This window comes from Lutra lutra, chromosome 2 (assembly GCF_902655055.1).
Source record: "Lutra lutra chromosome 2, mLutLut1.2, whole genome shotgun sequence".
Taxonomy (NCBI): Eukaryota; Metazoa; Chordata; class Mammalia; order Carnivora; family Mustelidae; genus Lutra; species Lutra lutra.
The window spans coordinates 22,954,678-22,980,132 of NC_062279.1; the positions used below are offsets into that span (position 1 = coordinate 22,954,678).

General features: G+C 39.3%; 1 protein-coding gene and 1 long non-coding RNA gene across 5 annotated transcripts in view; one reads left to right on the top strand and one right to left on the bottom strand.

The window, feature by feature from the left end:
* Positions 1 to 25,455, bottom strand: part of MSR1 (macrophage scavenger receptor 1) — a 264,617-nt gene that overhangs the window by 24,340 nt on the left and 214,822 nt on the right. For all 4 annotated transcript variants that reach the window (XM_047716032.1, XM_047716024.1, XM_047716039.1 and 1 more), the window contains 3 exons: positions 22,660 to 22,740; positions 16,989 to 17,078; positions 8,225 to 8,278 (listed from right to left, as the gene is read on the bottom strand). In XM_047716032.1, coding sequence (XP_047571988.1) covers positions 8,225 to 8,278; positions 16,989 to 17,078; positions 22,660 to 22,740 — 225 coding nt within the window. The remainder of the gene's footprint in view (positions 1 to 8,224; positions 8,279 to 16,988; positions 17,079 to 22,659; positions 22,741 to 25,455) is intronic.
* LOC125091915 (uncharacterized) lies at positions 4,346 to 10,995 on the top strand. The gene is made up of 3 exons (XR_007124787.1): positions 4,346 to 4,403; positions 4,504 to 4,662; positions 10,872 to 10,995. It is a non-coding gene; the product is annotated as an uncharacterized LOC125091915 (long non-coding RNA).

Below are 25,455 nucleotides of genomic sequence, written 5' to 3' on the forward strand. Positions count from 1 at the left end.
AAATAAACAAATAAATAAAATCTTAAATAAATAAATAAATAAATGAATAAATAAACATTAGAAGTAGCTTCCCAGGTCATTCGATTTCTCATTAATGTCATCACCATTGGTTAGTGTCTACTTAAACAGCACTAGCCTCACAATTTTTATAATTTTATGGATTCGATAATGTAAAAGAACATCCCTGAAATATGAGAACAAAATACTGACAAGAAACAAAAGTCAAATTGCTTTCATAACTACAAAAACAGCACAATGTCTCAAACTTATTTATGATACAATTTAGGCCTGGAGAACTGGTTGGCAGAAAGAGAGGCAGAGACACCTGAAGCAGATCTTCCTCATTCTGAAAGTTTTCAGGCCTGCGGAGCAAAGATTCAGACAGGAGGCTGCCCTCAGACAGGGAGGCATAGCGGTTCTGGATCCTTCCTGTTACTGGCTGAATTATATCCCCCCAAAATGCATCTGTGGAAGTCCTAACACCCAGGGCGACTGTATCTAGAGATAGGGCCTCTAAGGTAGTATGTTAAGGTTCCCTGAGGCCATCTGGGTGGGGCCCTAATCGAACAGGGCTAGTATACTGAGGGCACCTGGATCTTGGATTTCAACGTTCAGAACTCTGAGGGAACAGACTTGTGTTATGTCACCCAGTCTTTGTTCTGGCAGCCCCTACCAGGCGAACACTCTTTTTTTTTATTTCCCCTGTTTTGTATTTTTGACTAGTTGCAAACGAAATAAGAAATGGAGTACCTCAATGGGTATAAATTTGAAAATACAGCTTTTTCTTTAATTCATAAATGAGAACCAAGCATCCATCCCTGTTATGTCATGATCTGAACATGATAAAAAATAATCTTTAGCAAAAATATTCACTTTGTCACTGAAATGCCTACTTTAATGGCTTAGAAGTTCTAATTCTTATTTTTAAGATTTTATTTGAGAGAGAGAGAGGGAGAACGCACATTAGCAGTGGGAGAAACAGACTCTCTGCTGAGCAGAGAGCCCAATGTGGGGCCCTATCCCAGGACCCTGGGATCATGACCTGAGCCGAAGGCAGACGCTTTTAACCAACTGAACCACCCAGGCACCATACAAGTTCTAATTCTTATTTTAAAAACTACAAAGGTGTTTATTGAGGACCTACTAGATTCTCAATATAGTAGTAATTTTTCATTTGGCTACTTTTTGTGATTAATGTAATACTTTTTTTTTTTTTTTTTGGTATAGAAAGTGTTTCTAGGTATAGGTAATAGAATATGTAAGAGATTATAACAGGAGAATGTAACAGGACAGTTTGTTGTGGAAGATGTTTTGGAATAGAACAGACAATCATTTTATAGGGAACAAATGAATTATGCCCATAAACCATGCAGAGTTTGGTAAAAATATTGTGTACAGAAACTGAACACTGGTGTTCCGGTAAAAGAATTTATCTTTGACTATTTCTGGGAAATGAGAAATCAGAATCACACAAAACTTCATTAGGTTGAGGGGTGTTTTCCATTTTGGTAAAGAATTAGCATTAGGATTCTTTTAACCAGTTCCCTTAAAAGCATCTGAAAGGCTGCTGGGATTCAGATGTTCCACTTGGCAGTGAGTGGATCAAAGAGACATGAGTAATTCAGGGGAAGTTGGGAAAGGAAGTAACTGGAGAGCCCCAGGAAAGGGGCAAGTCTGTAGGTAGGTTATGCCACAAAGGGAGATGGTTCTTGGACACTTCATGTGCGAGTAACCGGTTCTAGCGACTTTGGTGTTGAGATGCCCACTGCAGGACAATGCATTTCCAAAGAAGCAAGGGTGAGGGTGGGGAGAGGCGAGTATTGGTTGTGAACCCCTACTGAGACAGTGCTTGTGTTGGTGTAACAAACACTACGTTGGCTGCAGAGTTGGGAAGCCAGGACCCAGTTCTCTGAAGAGCAGCAGGAAAGCCATTTTATCCTCTGAGATTGTGGATGGTGGGAAGTGCCATGTTGGGTCTATTCCACCTGCATTCCAGCCTATAACGGGATGAATTTCAAATTCTGCTGGTGCAAAAGACCGAGCTGGAGCTGTACTGATTTTTTTTTTTTTCTTTCCTTCCTTCTGATTGGTTCCGGTAGGAGTCGGGCTGTGTGAGTCAGCTGGGGTAGGGACTCATCAGGGCAAAATGCTGACTGCGGGATCCATTCCTCATTTAAAGCTCTATTTCAGTTTATAAGACATATGAGTTATTCCCATCTATTGCGCGGATGGAACGTTGTGTGTTTCAGCAACAATACGCGCAACTCACATAAAGCTTTGAACAGCGCGCACTGTCCAAAAGCGGCAGCACTCAGCTAAGTCACGGGCAGCCAAGGGCTCTGGGATACTCTAGGATACTCTAGGATACTCTAGGATACTCTAGGATACTCTAGGGTACTCCGCTCGGTCCTACCGTGGGCTGCCGGGAAGCAAAGTGTGAGGAGTTAAAACAAGACGCAGTAACAGAAGAGGAACATCAAAGCAGCCAAACCTCATTCCCAATTGTTAAAATTGAGCCAGGCTCCGAAAACCAGAATGGATTGTTAAGGGGTAGCTCCTGCCCCTGGTGTCACGTGTAAATGACTCCTACTACTGATACCCCTGTTCTGCGGGTATTCCAGGGAGACTATGTTTCTGAATAATAGATCGGGGGCAGAGACGGGACACAAGAGCGGATGTAGCACGTGAAGGTGGAAACATCAACAAATACGGACTGAGAACACTTTTTGGGAATTTGAAATCCCGGAAGTCACACTGTAAGAATTTTCGTCTCCTTAGTGTCTTGAAATTATAGGCCCATTCTAGAAAACCAAATTGCTTATTATAAATCTCTTTCTCGGGGCACCTGGGTGGCTCAGTTGGTTAAGCGTCTGCCTTTGGCGGAGGTCATGATCCCCGGCTCCTGGGATCCAGTCCTGCATGGGACTCCCTGCTCAGCCGGGAACCTGCTTCTCCCTCTGCCAGCCGCTCTCCCTGCTTGTGCTCTCTCTCAAACAAAATCTTTATAAAAAAGTCTTTCTCTTCCTTCTTTTTGCACACCCTTCATGCTATGTATTTGTGGCATTTACATATAAAAAGACATAAAACTAGTGTGGGGGGTGTTGAATGGAGCCTGAGTTACAAACGGGGCCTTTGGAAATGCACACATCTAGCTTTGAATTCCTGCTCTTCCATTTATCAACAAGGCTTCAGCTTCCAACCTATAAAACGCGAATAATCATAGTACCTACCTCGAAGTCTCTTCTGAGGTTTAAATGAGAGAATGAGTCAAAAGCCCCGGGGGCACGGCCAGTGTTCTCTCAGCGTTCACTCTTGTAATTATTTAGTGTTTGGAGGAGAAGGTATGACTTTGGCCAATTGAATGCTTTGAGGAAGACCAGAAATCACTTAAGATTGTGCTGAGTCCTCAGCAGAAATCAATTGGAAGACAAGCTGATACTTCATATCACTGTATGAGTTTTGAAATAAGACACTTTAAATTCACATCCTAATTATCCGCATGAACACAGCACAGGAAGACATACTAACCAATGACACATTGTGAATTGGTATATGTAGGACAGAGCCTCACACACAGTGTTTAATTGCACAGTAGGAATTGTTTCTGCTTGACTAAAACACCTTCCCTTCCAAATTGGGTGACAACAGACGAACCCTTGTGACAAGCATGTGAGCTTGGGGCACACTTCTCTCCACTGCACATTACTCACGTTGGTCTAACTTGTGCATTTGAACTGGGCATTCAGCATCTATTTTTGTTTAGAGAGAGAAGAGAAGCCCTTCTCCCATCTTCTGTGGTCTGGGGTATCAGACACCTTGTGAACCGAATCCCCTGGAATTGCCTCTCACGATCTCTGCAATCAGGGTCATGCTGCGGCCGATGTCAACGAAGGCCTGCTGGCAAGAGAAAAGGCTCCCTGGGTTTTAGCTGTTCCCCCAATGCAGAGCAGGGTGAGAAGTCACACCTGATTAAACCATGGACAAAGAGATCCAACTCACTTCCACATGTTTGCATTCATAGGTCAGTCCACATTGCCGGTTTTCTAATAATGACCATCTGAAGACTGGCTGATTCTTCTACTTCCTTTTTTTTAAATTAATTTAATTTTTTTCTTGGCGACTCTGTCATCTTGGAGATACAGACCCAGAGTACCCCTGAAACTAATTCATTTCAACCTTTGTCGGAGTTTTCTCAGCACAGTCTTGGGCTCCTGCTTCATTCTTCAGAGCCTGGACTCCTGTTTTATGGGGCTGACATTTTGTTCTGACCTCTAGTGACAGCTTCTGGCCTCTGGCATGCACTCTGTTGAGTCACTTCTTTATTTATAACTTACGTTCTCCCGCACGGCTCAGACAAACTCACTGATTTGCGATCTGGTCACACTGGCGTTGCTCTATCTAAGGTAAAATCTTATCTTATTCTCTAGCATCTCTCTTTTTGTCTGTGACATTTATTTGGCTTCTCGCATTTTCATTTTGCTTTCCCTCCTGCTCTGATTACAGATTTTACATGTCTGCACGATACCAGCAGGGAAGAGCGGTTCCAGTTCAGAGAGACCATTGTGAAGCATACCTTATGTGTTTAAAGCACTTTATAAATGGTTTTACAGTGCATCTCTGCCCACACAATACCTTCTGTGATCCTCACAACAACCCTGTGAGGTAGGTGTTACGATGTCCATTTTATAGGAGAGGGAATGGAAGGGCTGAGAGACACACAGACACACGACTTAGAATTTACTAGTAACTCAAGACTGCAAAGCTCGGGATTATTTGTAAACCTTGAGAGAAATGAGAGGTGTGAAAATGTGATCTGTGAATTAATTAATACACAGACCTACACACATACCACACTACACTATATCTTCCCTGTTCCTTTTTTTTTGGGGGGGGGGGAGGTGTCTTTTCTTACCTTTTCCCCTTTCTCATTTTTATCCCTTTCTTCACCCACACAAAATATCTCCAGGTCTACTGAAATATTTCTTCATCTTAAGGATCTATAATTAATATTTAAAGTGTAGTCGTACAAGAGGCTTTTTAGAACAAAAAATTTCAGCCTTATTTTTTCATGACCAAAATATTCTTGCTTGAGATAGCCAGGTCATTTAAGGAAACAAGTTCTGGTTTTTTTTTTTTTTTTTTTTTTTTTTGGTCTAAATGTGTTCAATAAACTGTCTAAGCTCCACTTTACTTCACTATAAACTTGAAAAAAAAAGGTGTAATTTGTAGAATAAGAAGACAAGAAAGTAAACTAAGCTAATCAAAATCAATCTACTTTTTGATATTTTAAGGAATTTAATAATCTTGATCTCCTCTGAACACCTGTAGAGCCCTATTCCTCCCCTCAAATAGTTCTGCTGTATTGTAGAATTGCCCGTTTACATGTCTAGGGCTTCCAGGGACAATTAGCTCTGTTAGATGAGAAGCTATGTTCCTCTTATTAGCTCCTATGTCCAGCTCCAGGAAGTATGCAATGAACATAAATGAATGAATGAGTGAATTAACAAATGCATTTTCTTTTGTGTATCCCTATCACTTACTGAGAGTACTGTTTTTGAATGTCAAGAACCCACATAGAATCAGTAGCCATGTCTCCTAGAACCCAATGGGTTAAATTGGGTTCAGAAAGACATGAAGTGAGTGAATGGCAGAGGGCTTCTGGCCTGGCTCTGAGAACTAGCATGAACAGCCCGCCAGTCAGCACATGCGAGGCATCCCAGCTAAGGGCGCTACGAGATGGTGGGTGATGGTGGCGTGCTATAGTGGGGAGAGGTAGGAACATGGGAACAGAGACCCGAAGAGCACAAAGGACCAGAGAAAGCCATGTGGAAGTTGCACACCACACAGGAACCAGAGTCATCTGGAGGAGCCACAAAGGGATCTTGGATTCGGTTGTGCTGATGACTTGTCCGGAGGTGAAGGGTCTTTTAATGAGATGGTAGCAGAGGGTGTCTTGCCCAACCCACCTGATCTTAAAAGGGCCCTGCCCACATACGATCAGGGAGTTGTACCCGGTCCTGACACAGATGTAAAAGAGGAAATCAGTGATTATTCTTTTTATATTTAAATCATGCCTGAAAAATAAATGTATATTAAAATAACTCCATATAAATCATTTATCAGAACTAACTGAAGATGGGGAGAATCAGGCACTTTCATGCACAATACATTGGTACAGCCTTTCTGGAGCCATTCACAAGAAACCATCAACTTGTGAAATGCACATCGCCTTTGAACTATTGATTTGTTCTACTCCTAGCAAATTTTCTATTATAAAATGGTTCCACAAGGTCATGTATGAGACTGCTGAATGTAGCACTGCTGATTAAAGCCAAACCACGGCCAACAAAAATCAAGTGTTCATGACTAGGGAACAGAATGATGTATTATGGGATAGCGATATGATGGAGTACTGCACAGTCACTGAGGGAGAAGAGCTAGAGCCACATGTCCCGACATGGGCAAGTGACTGACACATTAACCTCAGTGAGGTAAAAGTAGAACATACTGTACAGATGTTTGTACCTATGATTCTTTCTTTTTGGAACATAATGGAGTTATATCTACTCTATGGGGGCGGTGCACGGAGGGAAATCTGGAGGCCAGAAACACATTTATACACAGAAATATATTGTTGCTTTCACAAAGTATGAGCATAAAGTTCAAAAGAGCTATGAAAATAGTTATAACTGAAACCATTTCTGAACAGATAAAAAAAAAAAAAAGTGTTCAAAGCAATTTGATAACCTCAGGTACCAGAAGACTGGGTGGGTGTTTGGTTTAAAGACTGCAAAACAGAGAAGTTCTTTACTTGCCAAGCTTACCTTACTTGTCAAGGTTAAGTAGCTCAGGAAAGTCTCAGCAAAAAGAGAAAAAGATAAAAACCGCTCCAAAGATAAAGATAAAGGCAGAGATAAGGACAGATAAACAGAAAGCTAGAGAAAAGAGTTACACAAGGAGCTCAAGTGAAAATAACTAGAGTGACAAGGAGAAAGGAGTCTAGGTAGGGCAGAAAGTATTACACTAGACAAAAGTGATCACATTAAAGAAGAAATGGACACAAAGGATGAAAGGTCTACTAATGTTTCCATTATCTTACTATAATAGTAACAACACTAATAATCGTGGAATGACGATAAAGCACTGTGAGGAGACACACAATATTCCATGTTGTCAATTCAGGGGGAAGCGACATCAACAACAAAACAATTGTGAAAAGCATCAGGTAGTTACATTATATACCCGAATGGCTGGGATTCGCGGTGGTGATCCTAAATTGTCTAAGGGCCCTATCCACACACAGCACAGGTAAAAAGAATTCCTTCTGTTCTAAGGGAGAGAAATTGGTACTCTATTTTTAAAATAATAACTACAACTAAAAAATGCTAGAGTTTTGGTACATTAAAGGATTAGCGATAATCTATCTAAAGCAGACCCTGTTTGGGTAGAGATTATCATCACGGGGTGTGTGTGTGTGTAGTGGCTGCTATCCCCACAGACACCCACACACATACATCATACACAGCTCCTACCGGGAACACGGAAGGGGGGATTTCTCAGTTCCTTTTCATAATCCTTTCCCTTGATCTGTGTGGATTCAGCCTCGACACACAACAACTGACTTAGAGTGTGGCATGGTGAAGACATCTCATCTAATATTTTGTTTTTAAGGGTCAGTTTATGAGGTCAGCATCTGATCAACAGAGTTCCCTTGTCAAATCTATTCTGTTGCAATTTTGAAGGTCTAGGATATAGAACACAACTTTTCAAGTTTTTAGTATAACAAAGCAAAACACAAAAACCCCAGGCATCAGAGAATTGGTTGGCCGGGATTCTTCAGATCGTCCAAATTCCTAGCTGGAGGCTTTCAGTTCCTCAGTCAGTAGGTAAGGAGGATGTAATTGTTTCTATTCATAAACTTGATTTTCCTTCAGCAGACTGAAAGTAGCTTGAAAATTGAACAATTTTCTATGTGGAATTTTTAGAAAACTATGCTCATCATGAAAACAAAATACAAATGGGTCATGAGACTCAGAGTTGTATAATTTAATCTATTTGTTTTACTCCAATTAGCATGCTTTTTTGGAGAAAACTGTGGCTGACTTCCACAGAAACTCTCTGGGTCGATGCTGAAGTTCCCCACATTCGCCTTGAGCCCAGACCACTATGATGGCAAGCTTGTTGATGACAAGGCACACATAAAAACAAGGACCCATAAACTTACTTAGTATGCTTCCACTCCCTTTGTCCCCCTTCTGGCCTTTTGGTCCAGGATATCCTTGAAAACAAACAAACAAAAAAGCAATGATTTGGGGTTGTTTTTTTTTTTTTGTAATTAGGACAATTATTTAAAAAATTAATTGCTGTAAATGGAGAAAAAAATGAATTGCTTTAAATGTAGACAGAGCATCAATCACAAGGTAACCTAGAATCAACTTACCACAACCTGTAAAGATTCAAGTGTAATAATATTGATGTTGATAATAATAATAATGGCTATTATTTTCACTATTGAAAAAACTTTTTTAACTTATTTAAATTCACTTCGTTGGCAGATAGTATATCATTAGTTTCAGATGTAATGGCTATCAATTTAAAGTCCCATGAGAAACCTGTCGCTGTTCTGGGTTAAGTCCCTTATATCCATTAGCTCAAATTATTTACGAGGGCATTAGATATCCCATTTTCCTAAAGCAGACAAAACTGAGGTAGGCACTTTTGGGGCTTATTCATCTTGTTTTTCTTCTTCCTTTGACTTTGTTCTTCTCCCTCCTCCAAGAAGCTTCGTTTCCTGCATCTCATCTGAAACCTTGATTCTGTATTTCCCATTATACTTTATCTGGTTTTCCATTTCTTTAGAGGGGAGAATCCCAAAGATGGGCTGTGAATGAATTTCTGGAATGCTAAGATCTTGATGACCTCATCCTGGGGGAAGCTTGGAAGGTCTCAAGGGCATCTAAACCTATAGGCTACAGTCTTGGGCTTTGAAAACCCCATCTGTTTACAGAAGGCTGTGGTACAAATGCTCTCCTTTATTTATTTATTTTTTTAAAGACTTTATTTATTTGACAGAGAAATGGAGAGCACAAGCAGGGAGAGCAGCAGACAGAGGGAGAGGGAAAAGCAGGCTCCCCTCTGAGCAGGGGGAGCCATGCGGGGCTGAATCCCAGACCCTGAGCAGAAAGCATACTCTTAACCCACTGAGCCACACAGGTGCGCCCAAATGCTATCCTTTTATATGAGGGTCAGGACTTCAGATAAGTACCGGAAACACTGTGAAGACCTTGATCTATGCTATTGGTGACGATTTATCCACAGCTCCACTTTCAAAGGTACACCCAGAAGATCATGTTTTAGTACCAACAAGAGATTTTAATGGTAAAGATGTCATCTCCTGAGAGTGGGGCTGTTCTTGTGTATTGATTCTCCTAACATTCCTCAAATATTTACCTTGCAAGTAATCACCTTCTCGGCATACACGTGGGGCTGATCTGAGTACCTCTTAAGCCAGAATCTTTGTTAATGTTCTTGATTTCCTCCAACCAAATTAAGACCCTCTGCCTTTTCATCCAAGAGCTAATAGGACATAGTTTAAAACCCATGGCTTTGTAAAGGCATGATGACAGCAATTTTAGAAATCTCTATTGGAATTATTTTGCTCTGCTACTTACCAAGTATGTGGCTCAAAACAAGTTTTCAAACCTTTCTGAACTAAAAGCTTATTTTTCCATCAAATGAGAAAACAACACCCTCGATTGGAGAGTTCTCTTAAATTAGCAACAATATTTATAATGCATCTTGCCCATGAAGAGATGACTAGAAGAGATGGTAACTCTTACAGTTTTACATCTCCCACAGCTTAGTTAGAATGGTCTCTCTGTGGTTGTAGTCTCGGTGAATGAGAGAGGACATTGTCATCTCTGTTCACTTTTTATGGCACAATTACTTTTAATTTTACTATAAAGTTTTCATCTTTATTTGGATTTTGTTTTTGTTTCTTTCCCTAATTTAGTTTACTCTGTCTTCATCTGTCTTTGGGAACATTTGTTCTTAATTACTATTTAAAGATTTTTTGATCCCCAATTATCAAATTAAAAATATAAAATTATGCTGATAAGTAACATGAGAACTGAGATTGAGCACTTAAAAATCGTAAGTTTTTTCCAATTAAAATTTTACTGTGACGATTTCATGAAATGCCAACCATTCCTTATCAGAGTATGATGGAGAGAATGCCTCTGATCGTTTTGCATATATGATTACACTGTACATTACTGTATTCACTTTTGAATTGTGATTTAGTCATTGCAGGTAATGTGAAATTGGCAAAAACATCATAAATTGACAAAAGTACTCAAAACCTTTCCTATTTTTTTGATGATATACTTTTATGAGATATAGTACCTAAGTTTCAGATTCCCAAGAGGAAAAAGACTAAGATATTAAACAAAAATTGGAAGGGGGGATTTAAAAGGGTGTAATGAGCAGTTCTAATTCTTCTCAGAAAAGATAAAGTAATAAATGAGCTTATTTGAACATTTTAGATCATTTGGTAAAAAGGAAGAAGTTGTACATTATTCTTGGGAGTCTTTTTGTACCACAATTGGTTTGGGATAGTTTCAGAACAGAAATGCTTGCTCAAGCCAAGGCACTGAGCGAATGACTCACTTAAATCCTGATGGCTCTAGGATCCTATGACAAATAAAAAAATCAGTTTTTTTTTTTAAATTTGGCTCTTTTATCTTATACCACTTTTTAAAAAATAATAAAATGAGACTTTTCTTCTCATCAATAAATATAAATGTTTTATGTCACTCTAGCCAGATTCAGAGATCTCCTCACAGAGGACACTTGGAAATCTTTTTTTGCAGGTGAACACATCAAAAACATCCTTGCTGAAGAACAGCCTCCTTTAGAATGGTATCTTTGGCTAAAAATGGAGCCCAAGGGCTTTGCCAAAACCTGGAGTTAATCTCCCTTCATAAATGACACTCTACAATCAAAAATAAGGAACTTATATTTCTGAAAGCCATTGAAAAATAAGAAGTAAATAGTATGTAATAAATTGACATTCTAATTTTAAATATAAGGGGAGGTGTTTTCAATAACATTATAACATTATAATTTCAAGCCTTTTTAATGCCCCTTCTATGAGCTAGATGTGAGGCTAGTTATTTTTACAGACATGTCATAATTAGCCCAGCCGTTCGACTATTTCAAGTTTAGGTGTGACCATCCTCCTTCCTAAGCCTACAACTGTTTCCTATTTCCTGAAATTTCCACCTTCAACCTTCTCACCAACCTTACCCTCTTTCCTCCGTCTCTTCAACCATTCCTTTATCTTATCATCAGTATTTAAATAGTATTCAAATCTCTTTCAAAGAAAAAAAAATCAAATGAGCGAACACACCAAACAAAAACCAGACTTCTTTCTTCTCTGAGAATGTGATTACTTAAGACTTGGCTCCATGTCCTTGCCTGACCCTCATCAGCAGTTCAGCTCTGAGCATCCCCCATCTGGTTTCCACTCACCCCATTGAAACCTATCTCAATAAGGCACAGTTCTTATAGCAACAATGCAAAGAGCTTTCTGTAGAGTTCACCTTACCTGACCACCTTTTATTTTATTATTTTTTTAAGATTTTGTTTATTTAACAGAAAGAGACAACACAAGCAGAGGGAGCAGCAGGCAGAGGGAGAAGCAGGCTCCCTCTGATGTGGGATCCAGATGTGGGACTTGATTCCAGGATCCTGGCATCATGACCTGAGCTGAAGGGAGATGCTGAACGAACGGACTGAGCCACCCAGGTGACACACTTGACCATCTTTTAAAACTTCCTCCTCTCCTTTGACTTTTTCATCACTCTTTCCCCAGATGTCTTTCCTCATTCTGGCTGCTTCTGTTCAATCTACCACTTTGTTTTTACTGCTCAGCCTGTACCTTCACTACTTAAGGCTTCATCCTCAGCTGCTTCTCTTCTGTCTACTCGCGAAATAGTATTAAACCAATGATGCCAGTAAACACTCATATAATCATAGCTACAGCTTTGTCTTTCTATCTCTGGGCTCTCTTCTGAACTCTAAACCCATATATTCACTGATCTATGAATATTTCCATGAAGGACACAGAGAAAAAATTATGTGATTATTTGTTAGATAAATAAATAATTCATTTTTGGTCTATAGTTTTAGATACTCCTAAACTTTTTTTAAGTAGGTAGGTCAGATTGTAACTGCTCTACCCTACAGATCAAGACACCAGAAAGCATCCCCTTTGGTTAAGGACAGTTAATCGCTGTGTCTTAGTTCCCTCTCATTTCCTGGTGCTAGCATTGTACCTTGTGTACACAGTAAGTGTGCATTATACGTAGAAGGGCGGGCGCAGAGTGGGGAGAAGGAGAGCAGAAAAGAAAATAGGGTGCTCTTTCTCAAACTTTTTCCTTTGAAATCTGCCAACGCTTTCAATATTATTCAGATGGTCCAGGCTGTGTCATTAGTTAGACTATGACAATTATTGGATTTTATTTCTAATTTTACTACCTTCTTTGGACTCTTTTGGAGGAGAGACTCTATTATTCATTGTTTTAATGTACAGTATAACTAAAGTGGTACCCGACACTGATGCGCACATTTCTACCAAATTTGAGTTATTTTAAAAATTTTATTTATTTATTTTTAAAGATTTTATTCATTCATTTGACAAAGAGAGACCTAGAGAGCACAAGCAGGGGCAGCAGCAGAGGGAGAAGCAGGGCAGGGAGCCTGATGTGGGGCTTGATTCCAGGACTCTGGGATCATGATGTAAGCCAAAGGCAGATGCTTAATGGACTGAGCCACCCAGGTGCCCCCAAATTTGAGTTTTTAAATAAGGCAGTGATGTCTTAAGAATATCGTCTGTCAAACGAATTCCTTCCTTTGCCCTGGCATGCATGCATTCATTCATTCATTCATTCATTTATTTTTGCAGTGTTCTCTTTCTCCACTCCTTTTCTTTACTTGAAGATATGGTTCTCAAAGTGTGGTCCCTGGAACAGCATCATCACTATCACCTGGAACTTGTGAGGACTGAACATTTTCAAGGGAGCCCTAGTCCCCAAAATACTGAATCAGAAACTCTGGGGGTAGAGCATAGTGCACTGTTTTAACAGGCCCTACAGGTGATTCTTTTTTTTTTTCTTTTTTTAAAGATCTTATTCACTTACTTGAGAGAGAGAGTACAGAGCTAAAGAGAGAGAGTGTGCACATGCAGCAGGGAGGGGCAGAGGGAGGAGAAGCAGGCTCCCCGCTGAGCAGGGACCCTCTCCACCCCCACAATGTGGGGCTGGATCCCAGGATACTGGGATCATGACCTGAGCTGAAGGCAGACACTTAACTTGCTAAGCTACCCAGATGGGCCTCCTACAGGTGATTCTAATGCCTGGTCACGTTTGAGGACTAAAGAAATTGTACCTTTTTTTTTTTAATTGTACCTTTTTTTTTTTTTTTAATTGAAGTCTAGTGACTTACAGCAGTTTCAGGTGCACTGCCTTTTGTGTGTCTTCTAAGACAGCACTAACAGGACTTCCTCTGTAACACATGACCTTGCTGTGCCTCTACTTTCTGCTCCCAGTGTTTTGTCCTAATTCATGAATGTTTATTACTTACCACGCTGCACTACAGCTAACAGCTTCTGCATTTTTCTGTCCCTGCTCCTTAAGGGCTGTGCTATATTCATGCAGGGCACCCAGTGAACCCTCATAAAATTGTGTTGGCTTGGTGAATGAATCAATAATTGCTCTCTCCAACACTTTGATTGGAGGGCAAGTGTTGAACTGTAGGGGTCTGATAGTAGAAAAAAGTCCTGCTTGTGTAGGCAGTAGCTACCAACATGTACACAGAACTTGCTTTGTGACAGAACTATCTGAAGCACTTAAGACATCTATTTATTTGAATTTTGCAAAAATTCTAAAATATGGGTCCTTTTAATAGACTTAGTTTTTTAGATAAGAAAACTGAGGCACAGGGGGCACCTGGGTGGCTCAGTGGGTTAAAGCCTCTGCCTTTGGCTCAGGTCATGATCCCAGGGTCCTGGGATCAAGCCCCACATCGGGCTCTCTGCTCAGCAGGGAGCCTGCTTCCTCCTCTCTCTCTGCTGGCCTCTCTGCCTACTTGTGATCTCTGTCAAATAAATAAATAAATTAATTAAATCTTAAAAAAAAAAAAAAAACAACTGAGGCACAGAGAGGGTAAATGGGTGGGGAGGTAGGATAGACTACGCTATTTCTGTCAAGTACCAAACATACTCTGCTATTCCTGTATGTCCTAGGAGGATAAATAACAGACATGGAAGAACGATGTGCCAACGTGAAATTCCAAAGTCAAACCACTGTGACAAACCTTGACTCTTCCCAAATGAACCACCTAAGGTCAGAGAGTGCACAGAAGTGTTACCGAATGATCTTGTTCATTAAACTTTAGAAGAGGGGTCACTGTGAGAAATTTCTGGGAGAAAACTCTGGGATGGGGATCTGGCTCATCTTGTATCCTCTGCTTGAGGCACAATGTATGAGAAAACATAGACATTCAAACAAAGGGAAGTTACTTCTCATCAAATCCGCTAAATAGTGCTATAGTTACACGTCTCTTCTGTGGGTTATTCTTTTTTTCTTTTTTAAGTTTTTTAATTTTTAATTTTTATTTTTTATTTATTTGACAGAGAGAGATCACAAGTAGTCAGAGAGACAGGCAAAGAGAGAGAGAGGAGGAAGCAGGCTCCCTGCCGAGCAGAGAGCCCGATGCGGGACTTGATCCCAGGACCCTGAGATCATGACCTTAGCTGAAGGCAGAGGCTTAACCCACTGAGCCACCCAGGTGCCCTTCTGTGGGTTATTCTTAACGTTGTCAGTGACCACATAGGAATGTTGTATTTAATAGACAGATGGTTGTGAGAAGGAGTGAGGCCTTCTTAACATTCTTAAATTTTTTGCCATGTTTCCACTTCTTAGGTAGACTTTCCAGAAAGACAGACTAGTAACTCTGACTTACTCAGAGTGCCTTGTGATATTCATTTATGAAGATACACCTTATGATTTAATGTAAATAGAAAGTTACAAATAGACTGTACCAGAAAGAGTCCCAAACAAAATCTTACCATGATTTTGCAAGAGATAATAAATGACTACCTATATGAGAGAGATAGTAGACAGATATACCATTTTAGCTTTAAACTTAGAATACAGATAAAATATGTTTTCTCACTTCATGGAATTATTTTGAATTATCTTGGAAACTATAAGTAGCTTTGTAATTTTGTCAAATTCAGGGTTTTTAAATATATTTATCTATTGCACACAAATTGCCCATTTAAGAAATTCAGCAATTCGTGAAGGATGTAGATAATTTCAAACAAATTAACAAATGAACGCTTCTTCCCATTTTGCCAAAAAAGGCCTGATTAAGGCTAGTCAGTTTTAGAGATGGTTGGTATATAAATTTACCATTCAGTTCAGGTAGTTGGGTCTGATTGTAGCTTGCTTATTTGTGGCTAGCTGATTTTTCTCCAAGCCCAACTGCCATTGACAGAGTCCATAAACACTGATACTATCAAAAATACCTCAACACACCTATTGAAATTGCTAAAATCCAAAACACTGATGGATGTGTGACAATATGAACTTTCATTCACTGCTGGGGGGAAATGCAAAATGGCACATGCACTTTGGAAGACACTCTGGTGGCTTCTTACAAAATTAAACACAGGTTTACCATGAGACCCAGCAATGAAACTTATAGGTCAACTCATGTCACCAGCTTTATTCATGATTGCCCAAACCTGGAAGTACCAAGATGTCCTTCAAATAGGTGAGTGGATAAACAAACTGTGGTATATTCATACATTACAATATACGGACCATTATAAATAAATGAGCTATCAGGCCACCAAAAGATATGGAGAAGCTTAAATGCATACTGCTCAATGGAATAAGCCATTCTGAAATGATTACATTCAGTAGGATTTTAACTGCATGACATTCTGGAAAAGGCAAAACTACAGAGAGTGTCAAAACATTAGTGGTTGTGCCAAGTTGAGGAGTGTGGTGGTGATGAGTATGTAGACTACAGGGGATCTTTAGGGAAGTGAAATTCTCTGTATAGTACTCCAGTGGTGGATACATGTTGTTACACAGCTGTTAAAACCCACAGAATGTATAAAAACAAATGTGAATTGTACACCGTGGACTTAAATTACTTATAATGTATCAATATTGGTTCATCAATTATTACAAATACACCATGTTAATGACATTAACAGGGAAACTGGATGTGGGTTTATGAGAACTCTGTATTTTCTGTGCAATTTTTCTCTAAGCCTAAAACTAGTCTAAAAAACAAAAACTATTTTTAAAAAACACCTCGATGATAAGGATCCTGTTGTCTCAGTCATCATTTACTTTGAAATTAGGAAACAGTAAGCTTGTCTCTTTCAAAAATTTCTATGCAAATTTTACAGTTCAAGTGTAGGCTACTTTCTTTTCCTAAGGAGTAGAAAAAATGTCATCACATATAAATTTTAAAGAGCTTGAACAATGTAGTTTATTAAGAACTAATGCATAACAGCAGTTAGTTTATCTTGCACAGAATAGTATTTCTGACCTATCGGTAGATTGCTAACTATAACTTTCCAGGGTTTGGCCAGTTTGGGTTAAAAGGGTATTTATACTTTGCTTGTTTTTCTTTGCTAGGCTTTCCATTCTCTTTGTTCTAAGATAGACACCATTCTTCATGTGATTTATGGCTGGGTAGAGTTTATAAATCCTCAGTAGTCTTTTTTTTTTTTTTTTCCTTTCTTAAAGACTATTTTCCTTTAGGGCATAGAAACTTTCCTCAGGTAGAGAAAAATTAGTTTCAAAATGTTTCATACCACAAAATAAACTTCATGTGAGTCTACTATTCCTACTAGGATGGCCATTGCTTTTGGTATACAAAGAAAATATATGTTATCACGATACCTGTCCTTCCGGTCTTTCCTGGTGGCCCTGGGGATCCTCGAGGTCCAGAAAAGCCAATTGCTCCCCGATCACCTTTAAGACCTGGAGGACCTACATGGTTAATGAAGAAAAACACAGCAGTGATAACTCATTTTTCATATAGATTTGTGAGTATAATGAAACAATTTAGTTTTGAATGTGCAATAGGCAAGTCTCCAAATGAAAGGATAGTATTCCCTCCCAAAATTTCATGTGTGACACTGATAAATAATACAAGCAATTGTTAGAAACATTAGTGCACTTAGTACAAGGTAGATACTCAATAAACAATATACTGCTCTTATAATAAGAACGTATGAGAAAAGAAAAATCTTGGGAGGTTTTTGTTTGTTTGTTTGTTTTTAATCTTGGGAGTTTTGACCGGAAGGCTTATGCAGTCCAATTGGGAATCCTCAAACGACAGGATTTCGCTGTAGCTGAAATGGTAACTTCGAAATGTACAAGGCAGAAACTGAACTCTTAAAATTTATTCCCAAGAAAGCAAAACTCAAGCAATGAGAAATACAAAAAATATATATGTATATGTATGTATGTATATATATATATATATATATATATATATATATATACACACACACACAAAAAAAAAAATAAAATTTGGGTCCAAATTCTGGAATATATTAGTCTTTCATCTATGCATGTGATTTTACATATTCTCCTATAATCACAAACAATAATGTAACCATATATATATACATGTGTGTATGTACATATAGTATATAAAGATTCATTTATGAGTATATATTATATAAATATACAAACCCAGGTTTTATGTGCTAAAACGAAAGCAGCCTTTCTCCCCCCTCCCCCACTTACTGTGGTGACCATGAAAACTGCATATAAAAGTGTTATTTTCCCTAGAATAAAGTATTTCATCCTGAAGCCCAGCAGTTTCAAATAAACTATTGTAAAAAAAAATCTCATTTTAGATGCTATTGTCAGTTCGCAGAGATCCCATTAATTCAATTTTCAGTTAATTCCTTGGGAGGCACTTTATGAAAAATTTAAAAATTATACATCTTTTTCTAATATCAATCTTTTAATATATTGTCATTAGTTTATAAGTTCCAGGAGGCAGGGCTTATACATATTAATTGAATAAAAAAAAGAAAAAAATATTTTCTTGAGGTATATTCATATAGACAGCTAAAATTGTGCTAACTGTTCTCTAAGAAATGTTAGGTATATTTTAAATTGTTAAGAAATATTATTCAACCCAGTCTAAACTTTGATTCCAACAGATATTAAGCAGAGATCCAAAGCAATAAAATGATAAATTGTTTAGAAATATTAGTAATATTAGGCTATCTCAATTGAATTTAATTTTTCAATGCATATTACTTTATATGTATATGTATATATATTCATGAACCATATATATGTATTAAAATACAAATGTATATATCTACATATGTATAACAATGTATCTGTATATCATCCATAGATTCATATACTGAACACACACACACACACACACACACACACACATACTCCCCCTTGTTATATCTATTAGCTGGACTTCATAGCATACAACCTAAGAAAGAACTAACATCACTTCTCGAGACAGGCTGACTGATTCTAATACTTCTATCTTTCTTCATTATCCAAGCAAGACAGTCAGACCTCTATACTCAAAGTTATCAAGATCTGTCATTCAAATTTACATATAAAAACATCATCTTTACATTCTCTTATTTTTTTAAAGATTTTATTTATTTATTTGACAGACAGAGATCACAAGTAAGCAAAGAGGCAGACAGAGAGAGAGGAGGAAGCAGGCTCTGCTGAGCGGAGAGCCCTATGCGGGGCTCGATCCCAGGACCCTGGGATCATGACCTGAGCCGAAGGCAAAGGCTTCAACCCACTGAGCCACCCAGGTGCCCCTCTCTTATTTTTTTTTAAATCTTAGAACAGTCCCCACTCTTTATAGAGTGTCACTCATGGTGACATCCATTTTTACCATTTGTTCCATTAATTCAACAAAAATGCACTGAGCACACCTATGCCAGTCCCTGTTCGTTCCTGGAATGACAAATGTCCTTATCTGAACAGATCTTCCAGTGTGGGGACACACAGCAAGAAAGTGAACAAAGAAAAGAAGGACGGTAATTTTGCAGATGATAATTTTAGAAAAAAAGAGAGAAATGCAATAGAGGATGCCTTGCTTAAGAGAGGGGGATCAGGAAGAACCCCCCCCCCAAAGATGGCTTCCTGAGTACATCACAGGGATACTCGGGATACAGCTGCTCAACTAGGAATTATGTCACATTGTCAGTGGGCAAACAAATGAGTCTGTAAATGAGGTACATGTGATACTTTCACAGAAATCACTTGCTCTCTAGACATCTGTTATGGGAGATGTTTAGGCAGGCTCTGTATGGCCTACGGAGGTGTATGACCAGTTTAGTCATGTTTGAAAATATGACCCCTAAATGTTAAGTACCATGACTGAACTTTATTCCCAGAGATCAGATTCTCTGAACCTTTCCAGTGACAATTAGCTAATGTTCTACAATAACCTGTGGCAAGGGGAAAGGGTCTGACACCTGCTGCTAACCCAGAGGCAACCTGAGTACACAGAATCCCAGTCATGGAAGGTTAGTGTTTCCAGGAACCTGACACATCATCTGTCATTTTGTAGAGGCAGAAATAGAAGACCGGAGAGAGTCAACCATTTATGGAAAGCTGGTCTGATAATTAGTCCCGTATCCTGGGTTTGTAGGCTTCTCTATTCAGGCTTCTTTCTGTGGTGCAGAAGACTGGGGAAGGGCAGGCACTCTGAAGTCATGCCTTCTGGGTTCAAAGACTTGCTCTGCCACTTACAGCTGCTGATTATCTTGGGCAAGTCTTTTAACTTCCCTGTGCTTCTCTAAAAAAGAGAAGCATTGTTTATCCCTAATCGTAAGTCTGATGTGACGGTGAAGAGAGTTAATAAGTGTGAAACATTTGAAAAGTGCCTGCCATATGGTAAGTGATTTCCTCCCCCTCTAATTATTCCCCTTCTCCTTCTTCTTCGTGATACAATCATTACTTTCACCAGCTTTTTGTCAAGGCTGCTAAATTTAATTTTATTTAATGATATGTACATAGTTTGTGGGCATTGTTGGATTCTTGGGCACAAAGGCAGAGGCTTTAACCCACTGAGCCACCTAGGCACCCCTCGATTATGTTATTTTTTATTTTCTTTTATTTTTTTAAAAGATTTTATTTATTTATTTGACATACAGAGATCACAAGTAGGCAGAGAGGCAGGCAGAGAGAGAGGAGGAAGCAGGCTCTCTGCTCAGCAGAGAGCCTGATGCGGGGCTCCATCCCAGGACTCTGGGATCATGACCCGAGCCAAAGGCAGAGGCTTTAACCCACTGAGCCACGCAGGTGCCCTGATTATGTTATTTTTGAGATAAAGCAAATTTTAAAAGAATGTCTAACTCAGTACCTGAGTAACTGCTATAGTATGTTTAATGCATTAATCATTTAGGGCCACTCGAATAATCCTTTAAAAGTTTCCTAGGTTTACATAACATGGTTGTGAATCTAGGGGACTCTGAGTTGGTCAAACTGAGTTTAATGAGCTCAGCTAGAAGTACAGGTGGGATTTGAATGAATTCTCTGTAATCAGGAAGTAGAAATATGGCTGCCCATCGTATACTCTTTACTTCCTGATTCCGGTACTTCTACTGGGCAATTAGGCAATCTGGCAGAGAACAAAACAGAATGCGGCAATTAAGCAGGGAAGACTCCGCGAGGAGAGATGCCTGGTAACCTGGCTACTTCTGCTGCAGTGCCTGACTCCAAATGGCAACTTCATCATCTAAGAGTCCATTTATTCCCCCCAAACGAAATCTAACTCTTTTTTTTTTTTTTAAAGATTTTATTTATTTATTTGATAGATAGAGATCACAAGCAGGCAGAGAGGCAGGCAGAGAGAGAGAGAGGAGGAAGCAGGCTCCCTGCTGAGCAGAGAGCCTGATGTGGGGCTCGATCCCAGGACCCTGGGATCATGACCTGGGCCGAAGGCAGAGGCTTTAACCCACTGAGCCACCCAGGCGTCCCCGAAATCTAACTCTTATATGAGAAACCGCATAACGCCAATTTGTGCCAACGAGCAGCACCAACGGCCACAGACTATCCCCTCACTAAAAGGGATCAAAGCAGCTTTGCAGTGGGATCTCTTTAGGGTATTCACTGGAACTTTTAAATCCCTCTTTCTATTTTACATATCCATAGTTCAGAAGCAGTTGCAGAAGCTGCTCCCAAGATGAAACTTTGTGCAGCAAATTGGCACCTGGACTGAACTTCCGTGGTTGAGTTAGAAAGCTCTGACAACTGCAGTTGGTAATGGAGGGGCTGACAGACCTCTGACAGTATTAGCTCTGACAGCTGATGGAATGCTGGTTACTTCCCCTGCTATGACACGAGTGCACCATTGCGAGGATCTCCTGAGTGCTAGGCAAGTAGAAAGACTTTTCTGAATAAAGATTCTTACCTGGCAATATTTTCAAAGGCATACCAGTAACCCACCTGATATACATATATATGCATACACACACACACACACACACACGATTATATATGTCATCTATAATCATATAAATAGATATGTAGATATTATGTCAAATAATTTTAAAATCTTTTTAAATGTGAACTATGTACTGGGTTTTTAAGCATAATGTTGTCAAGGTCAGAGAGGTGTCAAATTTGAGTCTTTCATTTTTAAATACTATTTTTCTATATAAGCTGGGCTGGTCGATGTATTGACCAGAAAGAAGAACATTTTATATAACCAAAAGACAGACTAATAGGATGAAGTACATGGTATTTAGACATAGTTGTGGCAGCACGAACCATTCTAGTTACACTTAAGGCGCGCAGTATACTCCCCACTTTGAAAGTGCATGTGGGTATTTGATTTCTAGCCAAGAATAACATGACAATCATGTTGTTGCTATTGTCTCCTCTATTTTGGGGAGAGCAAGGAAAGTTCATGCTCTTTCTCCTTTTCTGTCTTCTATTATCTTCTGTCAAAATATTGCTTTCAAGATTACAACATCAACTGAGGAAAATAATTTGAGACAATTTTGCTCTAAGTAAGATACAGAGAGTAGCTGACGGCAAAGGTCAAAGTCATCTGTATTCAGTCAATATTTACATTTAGATTTTGTGGGTTTAAGCAGATATAGTCCAGTTAAGGTCTATGTAAGGAATATAATCCAATTTCCTTTGACACACGCGCACACACCCATATGTGTGCACCTGTGTGTGTGTCATGCACATATATTCAGTGTGAAAATGATCTTCATATTCTCCTTCTCATGTGACCTAAAGCTAGGGCTGCCATATACTGTGCGCAATCAGTAACATGGACAGCACTCCCCCGACATATGGAAAAACCCCATGTGGTGGCTTTAGCTAAAGCATTTAACTTTCTTCAAAAAGCAAAAGTCAGTTACATTCGGTACATGATAATGCTTAGGCCACTGAAAAACATTTACTATCCCCTTCGCACACGCACATACACAAGCACACATGCACTCCACAGGAGACAAATCAGATAGGGATTCCCCTACACGCGTGTGTACATGTATATTCCTGGGCCCCGGAGGATATGATGAAGTAGTTATTATTTCCATACCTACTGCACCTGGAATGCCTCGTGGACCACTTTCTCCAGCGGGACCTCTGTCTCCTTTTTCACCGGGAGGTCCAGGAGGACCTTTAAAAAATAAATGACAATTTCTGATCACAGTTTTAAAACAATGGTAAAATGCATATGTCATGTTTCGGGACCGTCCTTTAAGTAAACCCAGTCTTCTGTTTGTTATACTGTAGCATAGAATGAGTAAGACTGACCCTCTTGAATGGAGGGTCACCAGAAATACACAACCTAGCTAGCTAGTACATACTTACGTGTGCCCAGCACTTATTTAGGTTCTTGGAACCCAGGAGCAGAGAAAAGACCTGGAGTCAATGATGCCATAAACTCACCTTAGTATTGGGTACATACTAGGCAAATTCCACTGTATGGACTTAGACGCTGTGTGGAACATGTGTGAGGATGTATAAACTATGTGTGATGCATACATAGTTGACAACCAAAAACCATGTTGTTGGAAATGACTAACTCACATCTCTGAGAGACATGCAGATCTGTGGGAGCAGCAATGGTTGAGATGCCTTTGAGAGACTAGGAACCGTAATTTGAATGAGGAAGAGAATGAGATGAAAGAGAATTCTGAGGGGCGGCTGGGTGGCTCAGTGGGTTAAAGCCTCTGTCTTCAGCTCAGGTCTTGATCCCAGGGGCCTAGTATCGAGCCCCACATCAGGTTTTCTGCTCAGCAGGGAGCCTGCTTCTCTCTCTCTCTCTGCCTGTCTCTCTGCCTACTTGTGTTCTCTGTCAAATAAATAAATAAAATCTTAAAAAAAAAAGAAAAAAAAGAAAGAATTCCGAGTAAGAGGCAGAGACTTGGGGAAAGGTAGGAAGATGAAAATGAGTAAAAGAACACTTTTCAAATAAAAATGAACAACACGGGTTTGGATGGTGGGTCCTCTCATATACAGATTTTTTTTCCAATAAATACAATACAGTACTGCAAATATATTTTCTCTTGCTTATGATTTTCTTAATAATATTTCTTTTTTTCTAGCTTAAAGAATATTTTGTATGTTAAATGTCCTACATACTGTATTCTTAACCGTGTTAACCGATTATTACAGTTAAGGCTTCCAGGCAACAGTAAGCTATTAGTGAAGTGTTGGGGGACTCAGAAGTTATACACTCATTTTTTTAAAAAGATTTTATTTATTTATTTGTCAGAGAGATAGAGAGAGTACAGGCAGGCAGAGTGGCAGGTAGAGGCAGAGGGAGAAGCAGGCTCCCTGCGGAGCAGGGAGCCCAACACGGGCCTCTATTCCAGGACCCTGAGAGCATGACCTGAGCCACCCAGGCACCCCTGGCAGTTTGGAACTTAAAAGTTACCCTGCTAATATTCCCTCTTCCACAAGGAACTGCACAGGACAAGTATTAATCTCTTCCTTTCAAGCAGAACAATTTGCAATTTTCTTTTCAACTCCAAAAGGAAGAAATGAACTTGGCTATACCACAGAATAATAAACAGCAACATTTTAAAAGAGGCATTTTCAGTCGCTGTGGTTTGGCCAAATGCATAGCCCAAATATGACGCACAACTCTCTTTAGCATCACTGGCTGGAGAGCACTTGCTTACACATTTTAATTAGGTGGGGGAATAAAATATCTGAAGAATTTGAAGAGAGGGCCACGTGAACAGATAAAGATTATCTCATGAAAAAGTGTATTCTGTTCATGTTCTAAGTCCTGTCCCTGCTTCTCTTCATTTTTCTGATCTGTTCCATTTTTCAATGTCCAACTTGGATTGTAGAACCTTCCTTCCCTGGTTACTCAATTTTTAACATATCATTGTTATTCTCAATGGCACATTGCCCCTTTCTCTTCATATGCATCGTGGGGCATTAATATTTTATTATACTTTCATTACAAAAGCAACTCTACTTATTACAGTAAATACAAAAGCCTAGAAAAATATAATTCATAATTTGATCTTAAGAGACTAACCATTAACATTTATTTCTTTTGTGTGTATTTTTTATTTTGTTTGACTGCCTTTTTTTTTTTTTTTTTGGTAACATAATCACGTGCAAACAAATTCCCCGAAGCTATAGCTTCATGTTGGAGACATATATTTAGATGTTGCCCAAGAAATGCCAGGGTTCTACATCAGAGAGGAGTTGCACCTCCACAACCATGAACATGGCTGCAGTTCATTCATCTCTACACAGGGACAAAGTTAAGGGCAAGCAGGACAGACAGACTCAATTTGCAGCCGGCATTTTACTGAGCAAATTGAAAGGAAGCAAATCCACTCTTTCTTTGGGGGAAAGGAAAAAAAGTGTACTAGGAGAGATTTTGATTTAGTAATTAGAGCTCTAAAGCAAGACACAGACATTCCAGGAAAAAGTAGAATGTGTAAGACAAGAAACAAGTCACTAACAGACTAGATTTTGGCTCTTAGCCTCTGTGGTTAAGAGTTTTCACCATTTATTCAGCCAGTAAGAGATGGAACTCTTTTAGAAACACTTCCATTTCAATTATTTTGCAGATAACTCTGTAGAGTAACTGCATACAGCTCTAACGTTGGAGAATTAATACAATCATAACAGATACATGGGTTATTTTATATAACTCTGAGTCAAAGCTCCCTCTCTGTATTTTTTTAAAAGACTTTATTTATTTAAAAAAAAAGACTTTATTTATTCATTTGACAGACAGAGATCACAAGTAGGCAGAGAGGCAGGCAGAGAGAGTGGGAAGCAGGCTCCCCTCTGAGCAGAGAGCCCGATGTGGGGCTCCACCTCAGGAACCCAGGATCATGACCTGACCTAAAAGCAGAGG